Genomic DNA, 15,203 nt, shown 5'->3' with positions numbered 1-15,203 from the left:
AAGAGGCATCCGTTTGTCTACACATTGGATAGAATTAAGAAGCTCCTGTTTTTGTCAAACCTTGGTTGTAACAGATCTTTCTAATCTATTTTATACCCAAATACAGTCCCAGGGGAAATTACGTGTTATTAGGTCCTTCAACTAAAATAAGTAAATCTTGACAGACTTTACATATACAGTCACTTTAGCAAAGAAATATTTAATAGTATGCCTACGTTTGGGGCTCTGAAGTTAAAATGCCAGCTGGATGTTTTTCCTCGCTTGAGGCAGGGTCTCTACATAGCCCTGCAACTCAACTCTGTAGACCATTCTAGCCTTGAGCTCCTGCCTCCGCCTCCCCAGGCACTAAGACTGAAGGTCTCGCCATGCCCAGCCCAGCCTTCCCTTACCTCTTCAATGACCCCACTCTGCGTGTTTCTACCTCTTCCTCTTCACCTCACCATGGATGACCTATGCTTCTGAGAACCTTCCCTGTTGTCTTTTGCTGAATGGTAATGGTCCGGTTTGGTTTTTCTGGCCTGTCCCGTTTGTTTTGACCAGCCTCTGACACTGCAAATAGTGCTGGTCCATCATTGAGAGGCCATGAAGTAGCCCCAGCAGAGTTCCTGCCCTGAGTGCAGCATTGTTGGGAAGCCCTCCTCCTGCCGACTGGGAGTAAACCCTGAGGTCCTTCCTGAGTCCCCTGCTGACTGCTGACGTTACCCATGTTTCCGTGTTCACTTGGCCCCAGCTGCACTGGTCTCCAACGTTCCTGTAGCAGAGTGTACATGAGAGAGGGTCTTAGATTCATTCTGCCTAGGATGCTTCCCTTCAGACCCCTGCATCCAGTGCACTCCGCTCTACCCACTGGTCCCTGCCAGTACTCTTGCCTGCCTCTGTAGCCTCCTTCCTCTGAATGCTTCCCTCCCCAGTGGTCATCACTGCACTACTGTATAGGTTTTGTACTGTGGCTGCCTTTTCCTCAAATGTGAGTTTCAGGAAAGTAAGGACTTGGTCTTTGGTTTACTTTCTCTCCAGTATCTAGAAAACCCACTGGCATATGCTAGGCTCTCGGTCCACAGCTGTGGATGTACTGGCCATATAGAGGGTCTGCAGCTTGTCACAGGGCAGGGATTAGATACGGGCTGCACTTCTCCTCACCGGCTCAGTGCCTGGCGTAGCAGTAAACACTTCACAAATTTCACATGTGCTCTTTTTTATGCAACTGCCACCCACAGCTGTGGAGTGGGCTAGCAGCTTGGTTCTGCTTCCACCTCTTCCTCGAGTGTGTCAAAGCACAGTACTCACTCGGTAGGCCTCGTCTTCAGTTATAAACTAATGTTGGCAATCTATAAAACTTACGCCTGCTGCATTTTATATTTCCTTCATCAGCGGACATTTCTTGGTAACTTAGCAGTATGATGCAGTTGAATCTCGTAAATATCTTGTTGCAGGACATTTCCGACAGAGCCATCTGTGTTGCTGTTGGCCGATCTCTATTATCAGAGGCTGGCATTATGTGGATGCAAAGGGCCACTTTCCGAGGAGGCTTTAATGGAATTATATCCCAAGTTACAAGGAAACATTTCAACTGGTGTCTCCAAGGTAATACCATGTTGCATGTTCGGCCCGTGATCACCTAGTTCCTCATCAGCGGACACTGCTGTGGGTGGTTTCCATCAGAGTGATAGCTAAACACTGGCCACAGACTGTCACAGCAAGACTGGTTAGGGTGATTGGTAAAATTACAAATCTTGAGTTCCTTAAGGTTCTGCCTCCAGCAACTCCAATTCAGTAAGACTAGCGTAGAAAAAGCTAGCCATTAAATAAAATACATTTTCTTTAATTTATGTGCTCACAGGTGATAGTTCTTTGACTAAATCTCCATTATAATAGCCTTACATAGTGCACATTATGGACAAGAAAATTTTACTTATACTAATAGGTGAACAACCCCTTTATGTCTTACAACTTAAAGCTAGGAGGAGAATGTGTTCCTTATTTTTTCTTTTTTTTTTTTAAATATTTTATTTAATTTTAATTTATGTGTGTTGGTGTGAGGGTGTCAGATCTTGGAGTTACAGACAGTTGTGAGCTGCCATGTGGTTGCTGGGAATTGAACCCAGGTCCTTTGGAAGAGCAGGCAGTGCTCTTAACCACTGAGCCATCTCTCCAGCCCGAGAATGTGTTCTTGTGATATGTTGCTGCTGTCAAAACGTTTCCAAATTTAGAAAACAGAAAACTTAAGCCAGGCCTGGCGGCACACACCTTAAATCCCAGCACTTGGAGACCAATCTCTGAGTTGAAGGCCAGCCTGGTCTACGTAGTGAGTTCCAGGACATCCAGGGCTGTGTAGTAAGACCCTGTCTTGAAATGAAAAAGGGAATGGAGAGAGGGGCTTGTAGATGGTTGACCTACTCGTTCATGTATGTGGGAATACGCCTGGCACTAATGAGCGTGTGGCTGCTGAAGTCAGCGGAGTGGTGTCTCAGCTCAGTCAGGCCCTTGCACTTACTTGCTCCATAACTAAGACAGTGAGTCATGGCATGTGTATTGAGCAGCCTTCCCCACTCAGCTCATCCTATCTTTAATTCATTGACTGTGTGAGTCATTGTTGAGTATGAAACAAGGACAAGGCAAGTTTCACTCTGATCAGATAGTATCTCTTGAGGTTTGTGAGATGTGGGCTTCACACCTCTGTTTCTTCCTTCATTTAGACTTTACAGTTTGAAATCTCCCTTGTATTCTCTCTAGATTCGGCTTTTGACAATAAGGATCCTCAATCATTTTGACATCCGGCTTCCAGTTTCAGTGGAGGTATTGTAATTATTAGAGTGGGTAGTTTAAAACATAATTTATATACTTTCAATTTTTTACAGTACTATTTTTGCAGAAAACATTGTAGACATGTATGATAAAAATTGGTTTTTAGAGGCTGGAGAGATGGCTCAGTGGTTAAAAGTACAGCCTGCTCTTCCAAAGGACCAGGTTTCAATTCTCAGCACCCACATGGCAGCTCACAACTGTCTGTAACTCCAAGATCTGACACCCTCACACAGACATATATGCAGGCAAAACTCCAATGCACATAAAATAAAAATGAATAATTTTTTTAAAAAAGAGATGAAAGTATTAAAAATACAAGCTTTAGCTGGGCATAGTGGCACACAGCACTTGAGAGGCAGAGGCAGGCAGATCTCTGTGAGTTCAAGGCCAGTCTGGTCTACAGAGCAAGTCCAGGACAGCCAAGGCTACACAGGGAAACCCTGTCTGGGGTGAAGGACAAAGCAAGCTTTAGTTTTAAAAAAAAAATGGTATTTTTTTTTTAAATTCATAGTCTTGCTGACTAAGTATTCTTTCAAATCCTGTGTGTAGCAGACGTGGGGAAAGCTCACACTACCATGGCAATTTCTCTATCAGAGTCTCTGGTTTTACCTCTTTCCTTTTGAAGTTTAAATAGTACTCCACAATTTAAAATCATAGTGATTCCTCTGTTGATGGGAGGCTAAGTGGGGTTTTAGTTACCATTCCCAGTCTCTTCCTGGCACTGCAGCGAGCTCCCTTAGATGGAGATCTGCATGTTCAGGACTGTTTCCATGATGCAAGTACTAGAAATAGAAGTGCACAGTGAGAGTATGTGTGTATGTGCAGATATATGTATACATATTACGTATGTGTGTGTATTATATATAGTATGTAGGTACTTATATGTATCTATTTTCTTTATATTAGTAGATGCTGTTAGTCATTTGGAATCCTTGTGATAGTTTTCCATTTACTCTGTTGTGTGTGGTGTACGTATGTATTTGTTTACATGCACATACATCTAGTGAGTGCACATGGATGTGGAGGCCAGAGGTTGATGTTGAGTGTCTTCCATTCTCCACCTTATTTTTTAATTTAAATATAGTTACATCACTTATCCCCTCCAACCTCTTCCATACCCCCACCACTTCCTATTCTTTATTGTTATATTTAAATATAAATAAATATATAAATACAGTCTTCTAGGTCCATTTACTGTTGTTTGTGTGTATATGTGTTTAGAAGTAATTTATATTTTTTTAAATTACTGTACTTTATTTTATGTGTATGGATGTTTTGCCTGAGAGTGTATCTGCCCCATGACCATGTGTAGTGCCCAACAAGGTCAGAAGAGAGCATCAGCTCTGGAACTGGAGTTACAGATGGGTTATGAGCCAGCATGTAGGTGCTAGGAACTGAATCAAGGTCCTCTGGAAGAACAGCCTGCACTCTGAACTGCTGAGCAATCTCTCTAACCCTGACAGTTATTTTTTGAGATAGAGTCTCCCTCTGAACCAGCTAGGCTAGCTACCACTGAGTGCCAGGGACCCGCCCTTCTCTAACATAGTCTAGCTTGGATTTATTTTGTTTTGTTTTGATTTTCTTTCTAAAAATCTTTCAGTTGAGAATAATGGTGTGCACATTTAATCCTGGCTCTTAAGAGACAAGAAGCTGGTGGATGTCTGTAAGTTTGAGGTCAGCCTGGACCACAGAGCGAGTTCCAGGCCAGCCAAAACTGCATAATAACACCCTGTCTCAAAACACAGAATCTAGCTGGGCAGTGGTGGCTCACACCTTTAATCCCAGCACTCAGAAGGCAGAGGCAGATCTCTGTGAGTTTGAGGCCAGCCTGGTCTACAAAGAGAGTCTAGGACAGCCAAGGCTATACAGAGAAACTGTCTTGGAAAAACAAAACAAAAACTTAAAACAAAGAAACAAAACCCTGAATTCGTCAGTGTGCCTCACATTCCTTCTGGGATCAAGTTCTGACCTGCCTTGGGTTTTGTCTGGCTCTTCAGGATGATGGGCTCTCAGAGAGGCAGTCAGTCTTCGCTATTCTACGCCAGGCAGAGCTCGTGCCAGCAACTGTGAGCGATTACAGAGAGAAGCTTCTTCACCTGAGAAAGCTGAGGCATGATGTGGTGCAGAGTGCAGCCCCTCAGGGACCACTGCAGGAGGTAACAGTTCACTGGCCCTTTTTAAAAAATTGTTTCTTAAATGATGTTTTAAGTCTTACTAGGGAGATCATATCACATAGTTATCAACAATGGAAATGCTCTCATCATAATAAAAAGTAAGGCCAACCTTGCTTCTTTTCCATGCTTTGCGTTAAGTCGCTCTTTCAGTGTCCTGTTGAGTATGTGAAGGTATGACATGGCGACTGTCGCTGTTGCTTTGCCCAGACAGGGAGGCCTTGGCCACACCAGCAGCTCATTTCCCCTGGCGTTGCTCTTGTGTTTCTTACCTAGTTATAGCGCCTGAGCATTTTAAAATGTAGCACTTTACTTTCAACAGCCTGGCTTCATCAGCCTTACCAAAAAAGAAAGAAACCAACCAATTTTGTTGACAGAATAGTTCTAAAAATGTGGGTTCTGTCCTTTAAAGGAAGCTGTACAGGGTAGAGTGTGATTGGTGGGTAGGGGGTAGGTTGCAGAAATGTGTCACATAGGAAATGGAGCTGACTGCTGTCCCCTTATATCCCAACAACAGTGTGAGTGGAGTACTCATGACTCGTAAGGTGAAGTGTTGGCACTGTAGTCCACTGTTGCTATAGGAATGCATGACGTGAATCTAAAATCCCAATACAGAGTATGCTGCCATCTAAGCATGGTATGGTGGTTCTCAGGGTTGTTAACATTAATCTTTGATCAAGCATTTTGTACGACCCGGTGCTGGTGATAAACACCACAGCACAAGCCAAACCTCTGCCTTCAGTGAGACAGTGGCAAGGGCAGGCAGGGATTAGGGACCCTTCCATCTGCAGTGAGGTGTGTCCTCTGTTACTTGCTCAGGACTCTGGAACTTTCTAGGCTTTCTAGAAGAGTAAAGTTTGTCTGCACTTTGAAGGAGATGATACTGCCCCATTCCAGAGGAAGAACGTGTAAAGGAATCAAGGTGTGAGAGCACACAGGCATTCAGGAAGCCACAGCTGCATGTGGTCCCAAGGCACCAGAGGATACTGATGTTACAGATGTGCTCTCCCTTCTCCCAGGCCATCTGATAGATGATGGATCTGTACGTTGATTATCTGTAGATCACTATTCTGCTTTGGTTGGTTGGGTTTTTTGCCTCTGGAAGGAACTCCCTGGATCATAAATTCTTTGAGGGCTTTGGGCCTCTTAGTCATCATCTGAGCCCAGTGCCCTGCTCCACAGATTAAGTTTTCCATGAATATGTGTTTATAAAAGACGATTCTGTTTGATCCCTAATGGGGATATAATCTTATAATTTTTTTTCTTATTTTTTTTTAAACATAAGCAATTCAGTATATGTTATACAACATGACTGAAAACAAGAAAGTTTTTCGGTTTGATTTGGTTTGGTTTTTATTCTCAGCATCCTTTTTAAAAGACAAATACCCATTAAACCTATTGAAAGTAGACTAAGAAAACATGGTCCTTCCATATCAAGATAATTTCATGTTACAATGGTCTCTGGGGCCACTGCCTTTCCAAAATAGGTGGTTCTTAGGCTTGAGGATTTGGAGAATGGCCACTAGATGAGTAACTGTCCAACAACCACACTGCCTGTAAAATACACAAAGAAAACTGTAAGAATAAAATAATTACCAGTGTTTATCCTATTTCTATCCTTGCCATTTCAAGAAAGAACAAGTTGTCTGTGCTTTCTGGAAGTCTCTTTGAGAAAGAACACTGTAAAAGCCAAGCATGGTTTCCCACTGGGTTCAGGCATGCGCAGAAGCATAGGGAATGGGAGGCAGTTCGATGCTTCACAGGGAAGAAAGCTGAGGCCCAGTCAGCTTCGGGCTTGCTCAAGATCATGTAGTGCCTAGCTGGAGGAACTGGGATTCAGCCGAGGTGTTATGAGTCACAGTTCATGCTTTCCGCTCCTGTGCGCCACTGCCTCAATGACAGTTCAAGTAGTTCCATTCAGAACGATGAAAGTAAGCTCACGTAGTTAAAAGTATACGCACACAACCAGATCAGCCTAGAAAAGAATGGCTTTTGTACTTGGTAATTCACAACAACCTTTCCATTCACAATCATCCCATCGCAATCTCATTCCGTTCTCACAGCAGAGTGAGCAGCGTTAGTCCCTTACAAATGGAGCGGACTCATCGGCTCCTCCTGAGGGAGGACACCACGTCAGGGTTAAAGCCAGTATTCTTTACCACGTGTATTCATGGCTGTAGGCTGCTGGCTTTGACTTTGGAAAATCCATCATGCACTCGTTAGGCGCAAGGCTGGGGAAGGCATTCCTCTTTCAAGAAGTCAGACATCTGGCCTTTGATCTCAGCACTTGAGAGGCAGAGGCAGGTGGATCTGAGTTCAAGGCCAGCCTGGTCTCCAGAGTAAGTTCTAGGATAGCCAGGGATATAAAAAGAGACCCTTTTTTAAAAGAAAGAAAGAAACAAACTCAGGCATCCACAGATGCAGGAGGCTTTGGCCACTGTACTGCCATTTGGGGTTTAGGTTTGGTTTGGTTGTTTTGTTGATTTCGTTCTTCAGTGTCTAGCCTAATGCTCCCTGCCTCGGGTCATGATAGTGTTTGTTAGGAAGGACTTGGACTTCGTGCGTGAACATCTGGGATGAGCTTGATACTGTGCACCAATGAAGATGAGTAAGATTTAAGAGCTGAAGAAGAATTGTTACACACTGAGATCTGGGTTAATACCAAGGAGCTTTGCTCCTGACCTCAGCCTTCCCAGCCTCAGTTTGAGCAAGGATGTGTGTATGCACTGAGCGCCTCTCTTATGCCCTCTCCTGCAGCCTGCCACATGCTTACTAAAGCCGTCTCTTGCACTTGCAGGTGCCACTCCGTTATCTGCTGAGCATGCTGTACGTCAACTTCAGTGCCCTCTGGGACCCTGTTATTGAGCTCATAAGGTGAGCCTGGGCTAAGTGGGTGGAGCCAGTCACTTAACTGATGCAACATGATGGGGCCGGGGCCAGGGCTGTGTTCCACGTAGGTGTGATTTAAGAGCACGACCATCTGAGTCTTTTGTGACACAGCACAAAGAAGAAAAATAGGCATTCCCTCTGGTGTCATCTGGGTGTACAAATACTTCTGTGCATTTAAATGACTGGAGGGTTTTCTTTTCACTCTGTGATACTATTTGCATAATGAAAAGATATATAATGATGATTACCTACTTTTATTTTTACACATTAAATCAGTGAAACATACTTTAAAAATACTTTTCAAATCCTAGCTGTCTAGCATGCACACATGAACACATGCGCACACAAATCCCTTTAACTCTAACAAATTATTTTAATAGTCACAGAAAATAGCATATGCTGTGTCTGAGATGTAGACATCTGTCCTTTTTTAGATGTTTGCCCTTGACACTTTACTCTGGCTCTTGTCAGACTGGAAATATGTCATGTATCATGCCTTTTCCCATCTTATTAGTTCTTACTTGACAGAAGCAGAATAAACAAATCCCTTTCCAATTTTGAACCAGTTTGCCTGCTTTTACTTCCTTTCAGAGCCATCAAGCACATAGAGTGAAATTAAAGTCTCTCCATAGTAGCTAGACTATTACTGTTGGGGACGGGCTCTTTACCGCGTGTGATATATACAGCGTATGTAGTTGTCATATCTACTGTAACATTTATGTCTGTTAGAAGGTTAGTGGGAAGCCAGGTGCAAGAATGCACAGTTGTAATCCTAGGACTGAGGAGATGAAGGCAGGAGGATCACAGACCTGAAGCCAGCCTGATCTGTAAGGCTATATGTCTCATGGAAGCGGAAGACAAAGGAGAAGGCAATGAGGAAGATAAGAAGGAAAGGAGCGAAAAGGAAAGGAAATTAATGACTAATAGAGAAAACATGTGAATATTATTGTAGAGGCTTCAAACTGTAGAAACAAAACAAAAACAAAAATAACCTTACATGATTTATTTCATGTCTCATCATTAAGTTCTGAAAAGCCTTTTGAGACAGATTCTAAATATGTACTTCTGGCTGGCCTGGAACTAGCTATGAGGACCAGGCTGGCCTCAAACTAACAGAAATCCTCCTGCCTCTACATCCCAAGTGATGGGTTAAAGACCTGTGCCACCACATCCAGCTGAAAAATATATTTTGAATACCTAGTGAATGTTTATTTGAGTTAGATGCAGGGAGATAGATATGTTTTACTGACTGAATGTAGTGGTTGCTTTCTCTCCAGCCACTTAGGCCCTCCCTCACATCTATCCTACTTAGCTTTGTCAGCTTGACATAGCCCTGGATCATGTGACAAAAGTCGCTGAGTAGTCTTTATCGGGTTTGTCTGAGGATTTGTCTTGATTGAAGTTAATGAGGGAGGGCTCAGCCCACGGTAGGAAGCACAGTCCCTAGGTGGACTTTAGCTGGCTAAGAAAGCTAGCTGGACTTAAGCCTGGGGCTGAGGCAGCCAGCAGTGTTCCTCCATGGCTCCTGCCTCTAGGTCCCTACTTTGAGTTCCTGCCCTGACTTCCGTCAGTGACTTGTGACCTGGAAGTGTAAGTCAAATCAACATTTTCCTCCCCAAGCTGCTTCTGGCCGTGGTGATTGTCACATCAACAGAGAGGAAAGAGTAGAGGCTATATCACGCTCCATTTTCATTGTTGTATCTTGAGCATGAGTGCACCTAACTGGACATGGTAGTTCATGCCTGCATCCCAGCACTCAGTGGGGCCAGCACATTGTGAGGTGGGAGCTTCTTCATGGGTTCTAGGCCAGCTTAGACTGCACAGAAAGGCTGCCTCAAAGCACCATCGACACAAAGCTAAATAGTCCTGCCTGTGTCTACTTACATTTTCACAATTGTGTAGTCTATTACGAATATAAAAATCATTTCTGTGGTTGGCAGGTGGTTCAGCAGGTCAAAGTTCTTGCTACCCAACCTCGATGACCTGAGTCCGATCCTTGGATCCCATAGGAGAAGGAGAGAATCCAATTCCTCAAATTATCTGACTCCTCTAGCCTCTGTGCACACCTGCTACATGTACTCCTCTAGCCTCTGTGCACACACTGCTACATGTACTCCTCTAGTCTCTGTGCACACCTGCTACATGTACTCCTCTAGTCTCTGTGCACACACTGCTACATGTACTCCTCTAGCCTCTGTGCACACACTGCTACATGTACTCCTCTAGCCTCTGTGCACACACTGCTACATGGACTCCTCTAGTCTCTGTGCACACACTGCTACATGTACTCCTCTAGTCTCTGTGCACACACTGCTACATGTACTCCTCTAGCCTCTGTGCACACACTGCTACATGGACTCCTCTAGTCTCTGTGCACACACTGCTACATGTACTCCTCTAGCCTCTGTGCACACACTGCTACATGGACTCCTCTAGCCTCTGTGCACACACTGCTACATGTACTCCTCTAGCCTCTGTGCACACACTGCTACATGGACTCCTCTAGCCTCTGTGCACACACTGCTACATGTACTCCTCTAGCCTCTGTGCACACCTGCTACATGTACTCCTCTAGCCTCTGTGCACACCTGCTACATGTACTCCTCTAGCCTCTGTGCACACACTGCTACATGTACTCCTCTAGCCTCTGTGCACACACTGGTACATGGACTCCTCTAGCCTCTGTGCACACACTGCTATATGTACTCCTCTAGCCTCTGTGCACACACTGCTACATGTACTCCTCTAGCCTCTGTGCACACACTGCTACATGTACTCCTCTAGCCTCTGTGCACACACTGCTACATGGACTCCTCTAGTCTCTGTGCACACACTGCTACATGGACTCCTCTAGTCTCTGTGCACACACTGCTACATGTACTCCTCTAGCCTCTGTGCACACACTGCTACATGGACTCCTCTAGCCTCTGTGCACACACTGCTACATGTACTCCTCTAGCCTCTGTGCACACACTGGTACATGGACTCCTCTAGTCTCTGTGCACACACTGCTACATGGACTCCTCTAGTCTCTGTGCACACACTGCTACATGGACTCCTCTAGTCTCTGTGCACACACTGCTACATGGACTCCTCTAGTCTCTGTTCACACTGCTACATGGACTCCTCTAGCCTCTGTGCACACACTGCTACATGTACTCCTCTAGTCTCTGTGCACACACTGCTACATGTACTCCTCTAGCCTCTGTGCACACACTGCTACATGGACTCCTCTAGCCTCTGTGCACACACTGCTACATGTACTCCTCTAGCCTCTGTGCACACACTGGTACATGTACTCCTCTAGTCTCTGTGCACACACTGGTACATGTACTCCTCTAGTCTCTGTGCACACACTGCTACATGGACTCCTCTAGTCTCTGTGCACACACTGCTACATGGACTCCTCTAGTCTCTGTGCACACACTGCTACATGGACTCCTCTAGCCTCTGTGCACACACTGGTACATGTACTCCTCTAGTCTCTGTGCACACACTGGTACATGTACTCCTCTAGTCTCTGTGCACACACTGCTACATGGACTCCTCTAGTCTCTGTGCACACACTGCTACATGTACTCCTCTAGCCTCTGTGCACACACTGCTACATGGACTCCTCTAGCCTCTGTGCACACACTGCTACATGTACTCCTCTAGCCTCTGTGCACACACTGGTACATGTACTCCTCTAGTCTCTGTGCACACACTGCTACATGTACTCCTCTAGTCTCTGTGCACACACTGCTACATGTACTCCTCTAGCCTCTGTGCACACACTGCTACATGTACTCCTCTAGTATCTGTGCACACACTGCTACATGTACTCCTCTAGTCTCTGTGCACACACTGGTACATGTACTCCTCTAGTCTCTGTGCACACACTGGTACATGGACTCCTCTAGCCTCTGTGCACACACTGGTACATGTACTCCTCTAGCCTCTGTGCACACACTGCTACATGGACTCCTCTAGCCTCTGTGCACACACTGCTACATGTACTCCTCTAGTATCTGTGCACACACTGCTACATGTACTCCTCTAGCCTCTGTGCACACACTGCTACATGTACTCCTCTAGTCTCTGTGCACACACTGCTACATGGACTCCTCTAGCCTCTGTGCACACACTGGTACATGTACTCCTCTAGCCTCTGTGCACACACTGCTACATGGACTCCTCTAGCCTCTGTGCACACACTGCTACATGTACTCCTCTAGCCTCTGTGCACACACTGGTACATGTACTCCTCTAGTCTCTGTGCACACACTGCTACATGTACTCCTCTAGTCTCTGTGCACACACTGCTACATGTACTCCTCTAGCCTCTGTGCACACACTGCTACATGTACTCCTCTAGTCTCTGTGCACACACTGCTACATGGACTCCTCTAGCCTCTGTGCACACACTGGTACATGTACTCCTCTAGCCTCTGTGCACACACTGCTACATGTACTCCTCTAGCCTCTGTGCACACACTGGTACATGGACTCCTCTAGTCTCTGTGCACACACTGCTACATGTACTCCTCTAGCCTCTGTGCACACACTGGTACATGTACTCCTCTAGTCTCTGTGCACACACTGCTACATGTACTCCTCTAGTCTCTGTGCACACACTGCTACATGGACTCCTCTAGCCTCTGTGCACACACTGGTACATGTACTCCTCTAGCCTCTGTGCACACACTGCTACATGGACTCCTCTAGCCTCTGTGCACACACTGGTACATGTACTCCTCTAGTCTCTGTGCACACACTGCTACATGTACTCCTCTAGTCTCTGTGCACACACTGCTACATGTACTCCTCTAGTCTCTGTGCACACACTGCTACATGTACTCCTCTAGCCTCTGTGCACACACTGCTACATGGACTCCTCTAGTCTCTGTGCACACACTGCTACATGTACTCCTCTAGTCTCTGTGCACACACTGCTACATGTACTCCTCTAGCCTCTGTGCACACACTGCTGCATGTACTCCTCTAGCCTCTGTGCACACACTGGTACATGTACTCCTCTAGTCTCTGTGCACACACTGGTACATGTACTCCTCTAGCCTCTGTGCACACACTGCTGCATGTACTCCTCTAGTCTCTGTGCACACACTGGTACATGTACTCCTCTAGCCTCTGTGCACACACTGCTACATGGACTCCTCTAGCCTCTGTGCACACACTGCTGCATGTACTCCTCTAGTCTCTGTGCACACACTGGTACATGTACTCCTCTAGTCTCTGTGCACACACTGGTACATGTATGCCCTCACTCATTCATATGCATCCTACACACAATTGTATAATGGTAAAATAGTTTGTGCAGTGCAGGCAGTGTGAAAACAAAAAACTGAAATTTGTTTTAACCTCATGTTGAAGGCTAATCGAATTAACATTTAGTTAATTCTTAGACATTTTTCTAGTGGGCTATCTCACACTAAGGACAATGCTATATTACGTATTGTATGGTCATTTTCTCTTAGGCTATCTCACACTAAGGACAATGCTGTATCACGTATTGTATGATCGTTTTCTCTTAGGCTATCTCACACTAAGGACAATGCTGTATCAAGTATTGTATGATTGTTTTCTCTTAGGCTATCTCACACTAAGGGCAATGCTGTATCACGTATTGTATGATCGTTTTCTCTTAGGCTATCTCACACTAAGGGCAATGCTGTATCACGTATCGTATGATCGTTTTCTCTTAGGCTATCTCACACTAAGGACAATGCTATATCACGTATTTTATGATCATTTTCTCTTAGTTCTCATGCCTATGGAATGGAAAACAAGCAATTCTGGAGTGTCTGCTATGAACATCTAGAAAGAGCAGCTGCACGTGCTGGTATGAGCAGGAGTCTGGGGCTGGGACAGCAGTGTTATTTAGTTGTTTCATTTCTGCTATGTCTATACATGACACTGGGCTCTGGTGAAGTTCTGAGCTGGGTTACTGTTTCCTTTGTGTCCCACCTTAAGGGTAAGTAATGCGGGTATTACTACAGACATTAGGATGACATGTTCTTTTTCTGCAGAGAAAGAACTGCAGAAAGATATGAGAGACGAGGAGCAGTCCACGGGAGAGGAAAGTTGGGAGCAGACCCAGGAAGGAGATGTTGCTGCTCTTTACCAGCAGCAGCTGGCATTGAAAACCAGCTGTCGGGAGCGACTGGACCATACCAACTTCCGGTTCTTGCTTTGGCGCACTTTGGCCAAATTTCCAGAAAGAATAGAGCCAAGGTCCAGGGAACTCTCCCCACTCTTCTTGAGGTTTATCAAGTAAGTACCCAGGACTATGCCCCTGGCACAGCGTGAGAGTGGGGGTATCCGCCTCCCCTAGTGGCTAAGGACTTGACATTTCTGTCATGTTTCAAATTGTTGTCTACAAAGCACTTCCTCCCTCAGGGAGACAATAAACTAGTTTTGTTCGCCAGTTAGTTTTATATGAATCAACATTCAAATGGTGCTAATAAAAATAGGCCAGGTTACCACAGAAGAAGGGCCATGTTGAGGTTGGTCAGTATACAGAGGCCTTACTGTCTCTCGCCCTGTTCATTGTTTTAATACCTGCCTGGGAGTGGATATTCTCCAGTGATACAACCATGTCTACTGTTTAGAGTCTCTTGATGCTGAGGAACGTGCTCTTACAGAATACTAAGAGCTTTCTGGGGCCTTGTTTTGTTTTGAGTGTGTGAGTACGGGAGTCTTGATGTCTGAAGTTGAAACAAGGGTGTGTTGTACAGAACAGAACTAAGCAGTAAGTGTGTGTTCCAGTGTGGTTCCTTACATGGGAAGAAGGTATGCGGTTGGACTGAGCAGGGCGTAAGTCACGGTAGGTCTGGCTTGTTCAAGGAGCAGCAAGGAGGTTTGCCTGACCACCGTGGCCTCGTGATAGTGAGGAGCTTGCCTTCTTTGTCAGAGAAGTGGGATATTTAAGCAGAAGCAGATGCTGTTTTGAGACTAGATTGCAGAATGGCAGTGGTGAGGGAGAGAGAGCAGTCAGATGGCAGATTAGCTGGTTGCATGACCAAGGTTGTGGTATTCAAGGTGGATCTTTAAAAAGAATTCCAGTCTGGGAGGGGGAAAAAACTGTAATGATTCTAACCAGATCAGCTTGTCTGATTTGGAGGTGGTGTTGATTGTAGGGAACAGAAAGGAGCCGGGGAAGCTAGTCTCTCAAGGTTTTAGCCTGAGCATCTGGGAAAGGCAGATCTTTGCCTGCTGTGGTGAAGGAACACAGAAGCCGCCGACGTGTTGTTCATTTGAATTTGTGTTAGGTCAGATGCCCAAGAAGAATGACAAGTAGGCAGTAGACAAATGGCATTGAAACCATCTGGCAGAGAG

The 15,203-nt window shown here is 45.3% G+C and overlaps 1 protein-coding gene and 1 pseudogene across 2 annotated transcripts in view; both read left to right on the top strand.

Moving 5' to 3' along the window:
- Nucleotides 1–15,203, top strand: part of LOC311604996 (large ribosomal subunit protein eL29-like) — a 213,119-nt pseudogene that overhangs the window by 112,764 nt on the left and 85,152 nt on the right. The gene's annotated exons all lie outside the window — the stretch shown is intronic.
- The window catches only part of UTP20 (UTP20 small subunit processome component), an 86,961-nt gene that overhangs the window by 18,662 nt on the left and 53,096 nt on the right, over nt 1–15,203 (top strand). The window contains exons 16-21 of the mRNA XM_084795271.1: nt 1,434–1,584; nt 2,734–2,796; nt 4,803–4,961; nt 7,774–7,850; nt 13,628–13,707; nt 13,895–14,138. Coding sequence (XP_084651397.1) covers nt 1,434–1,584; nt 2,734–2,796; nt 4,803–4,961; nt 7,774–7,850; nt 13,628–13,707; nt 13,895–14,138 — 774 coding nt within the window. The remainder of the gene's footprint in view (nt 1–1,433; nt 1,585–2,733; nt 2,797–4,802; nt 4,962–7,773; nt 7,851–13,627; nt 13,708–13,894; nt 14,139–15,203) is intronic.

This window comes from Acomys minous (assembly GCF_964271855.1).
Source record: "Acomys minous genome assembly, chromosome: 9".
In the NCBI taxonomy this organism is placed as follows: Eukaryota; Metazoa; Chordata; class Mammalia; order Rodentia; family Muridae; genus Acomys; species Acomys minous.
Note: the sequence above shows the minus strand (reverse complement) of the source record. Positions and strands in the feature narration are given on the sequence as shown.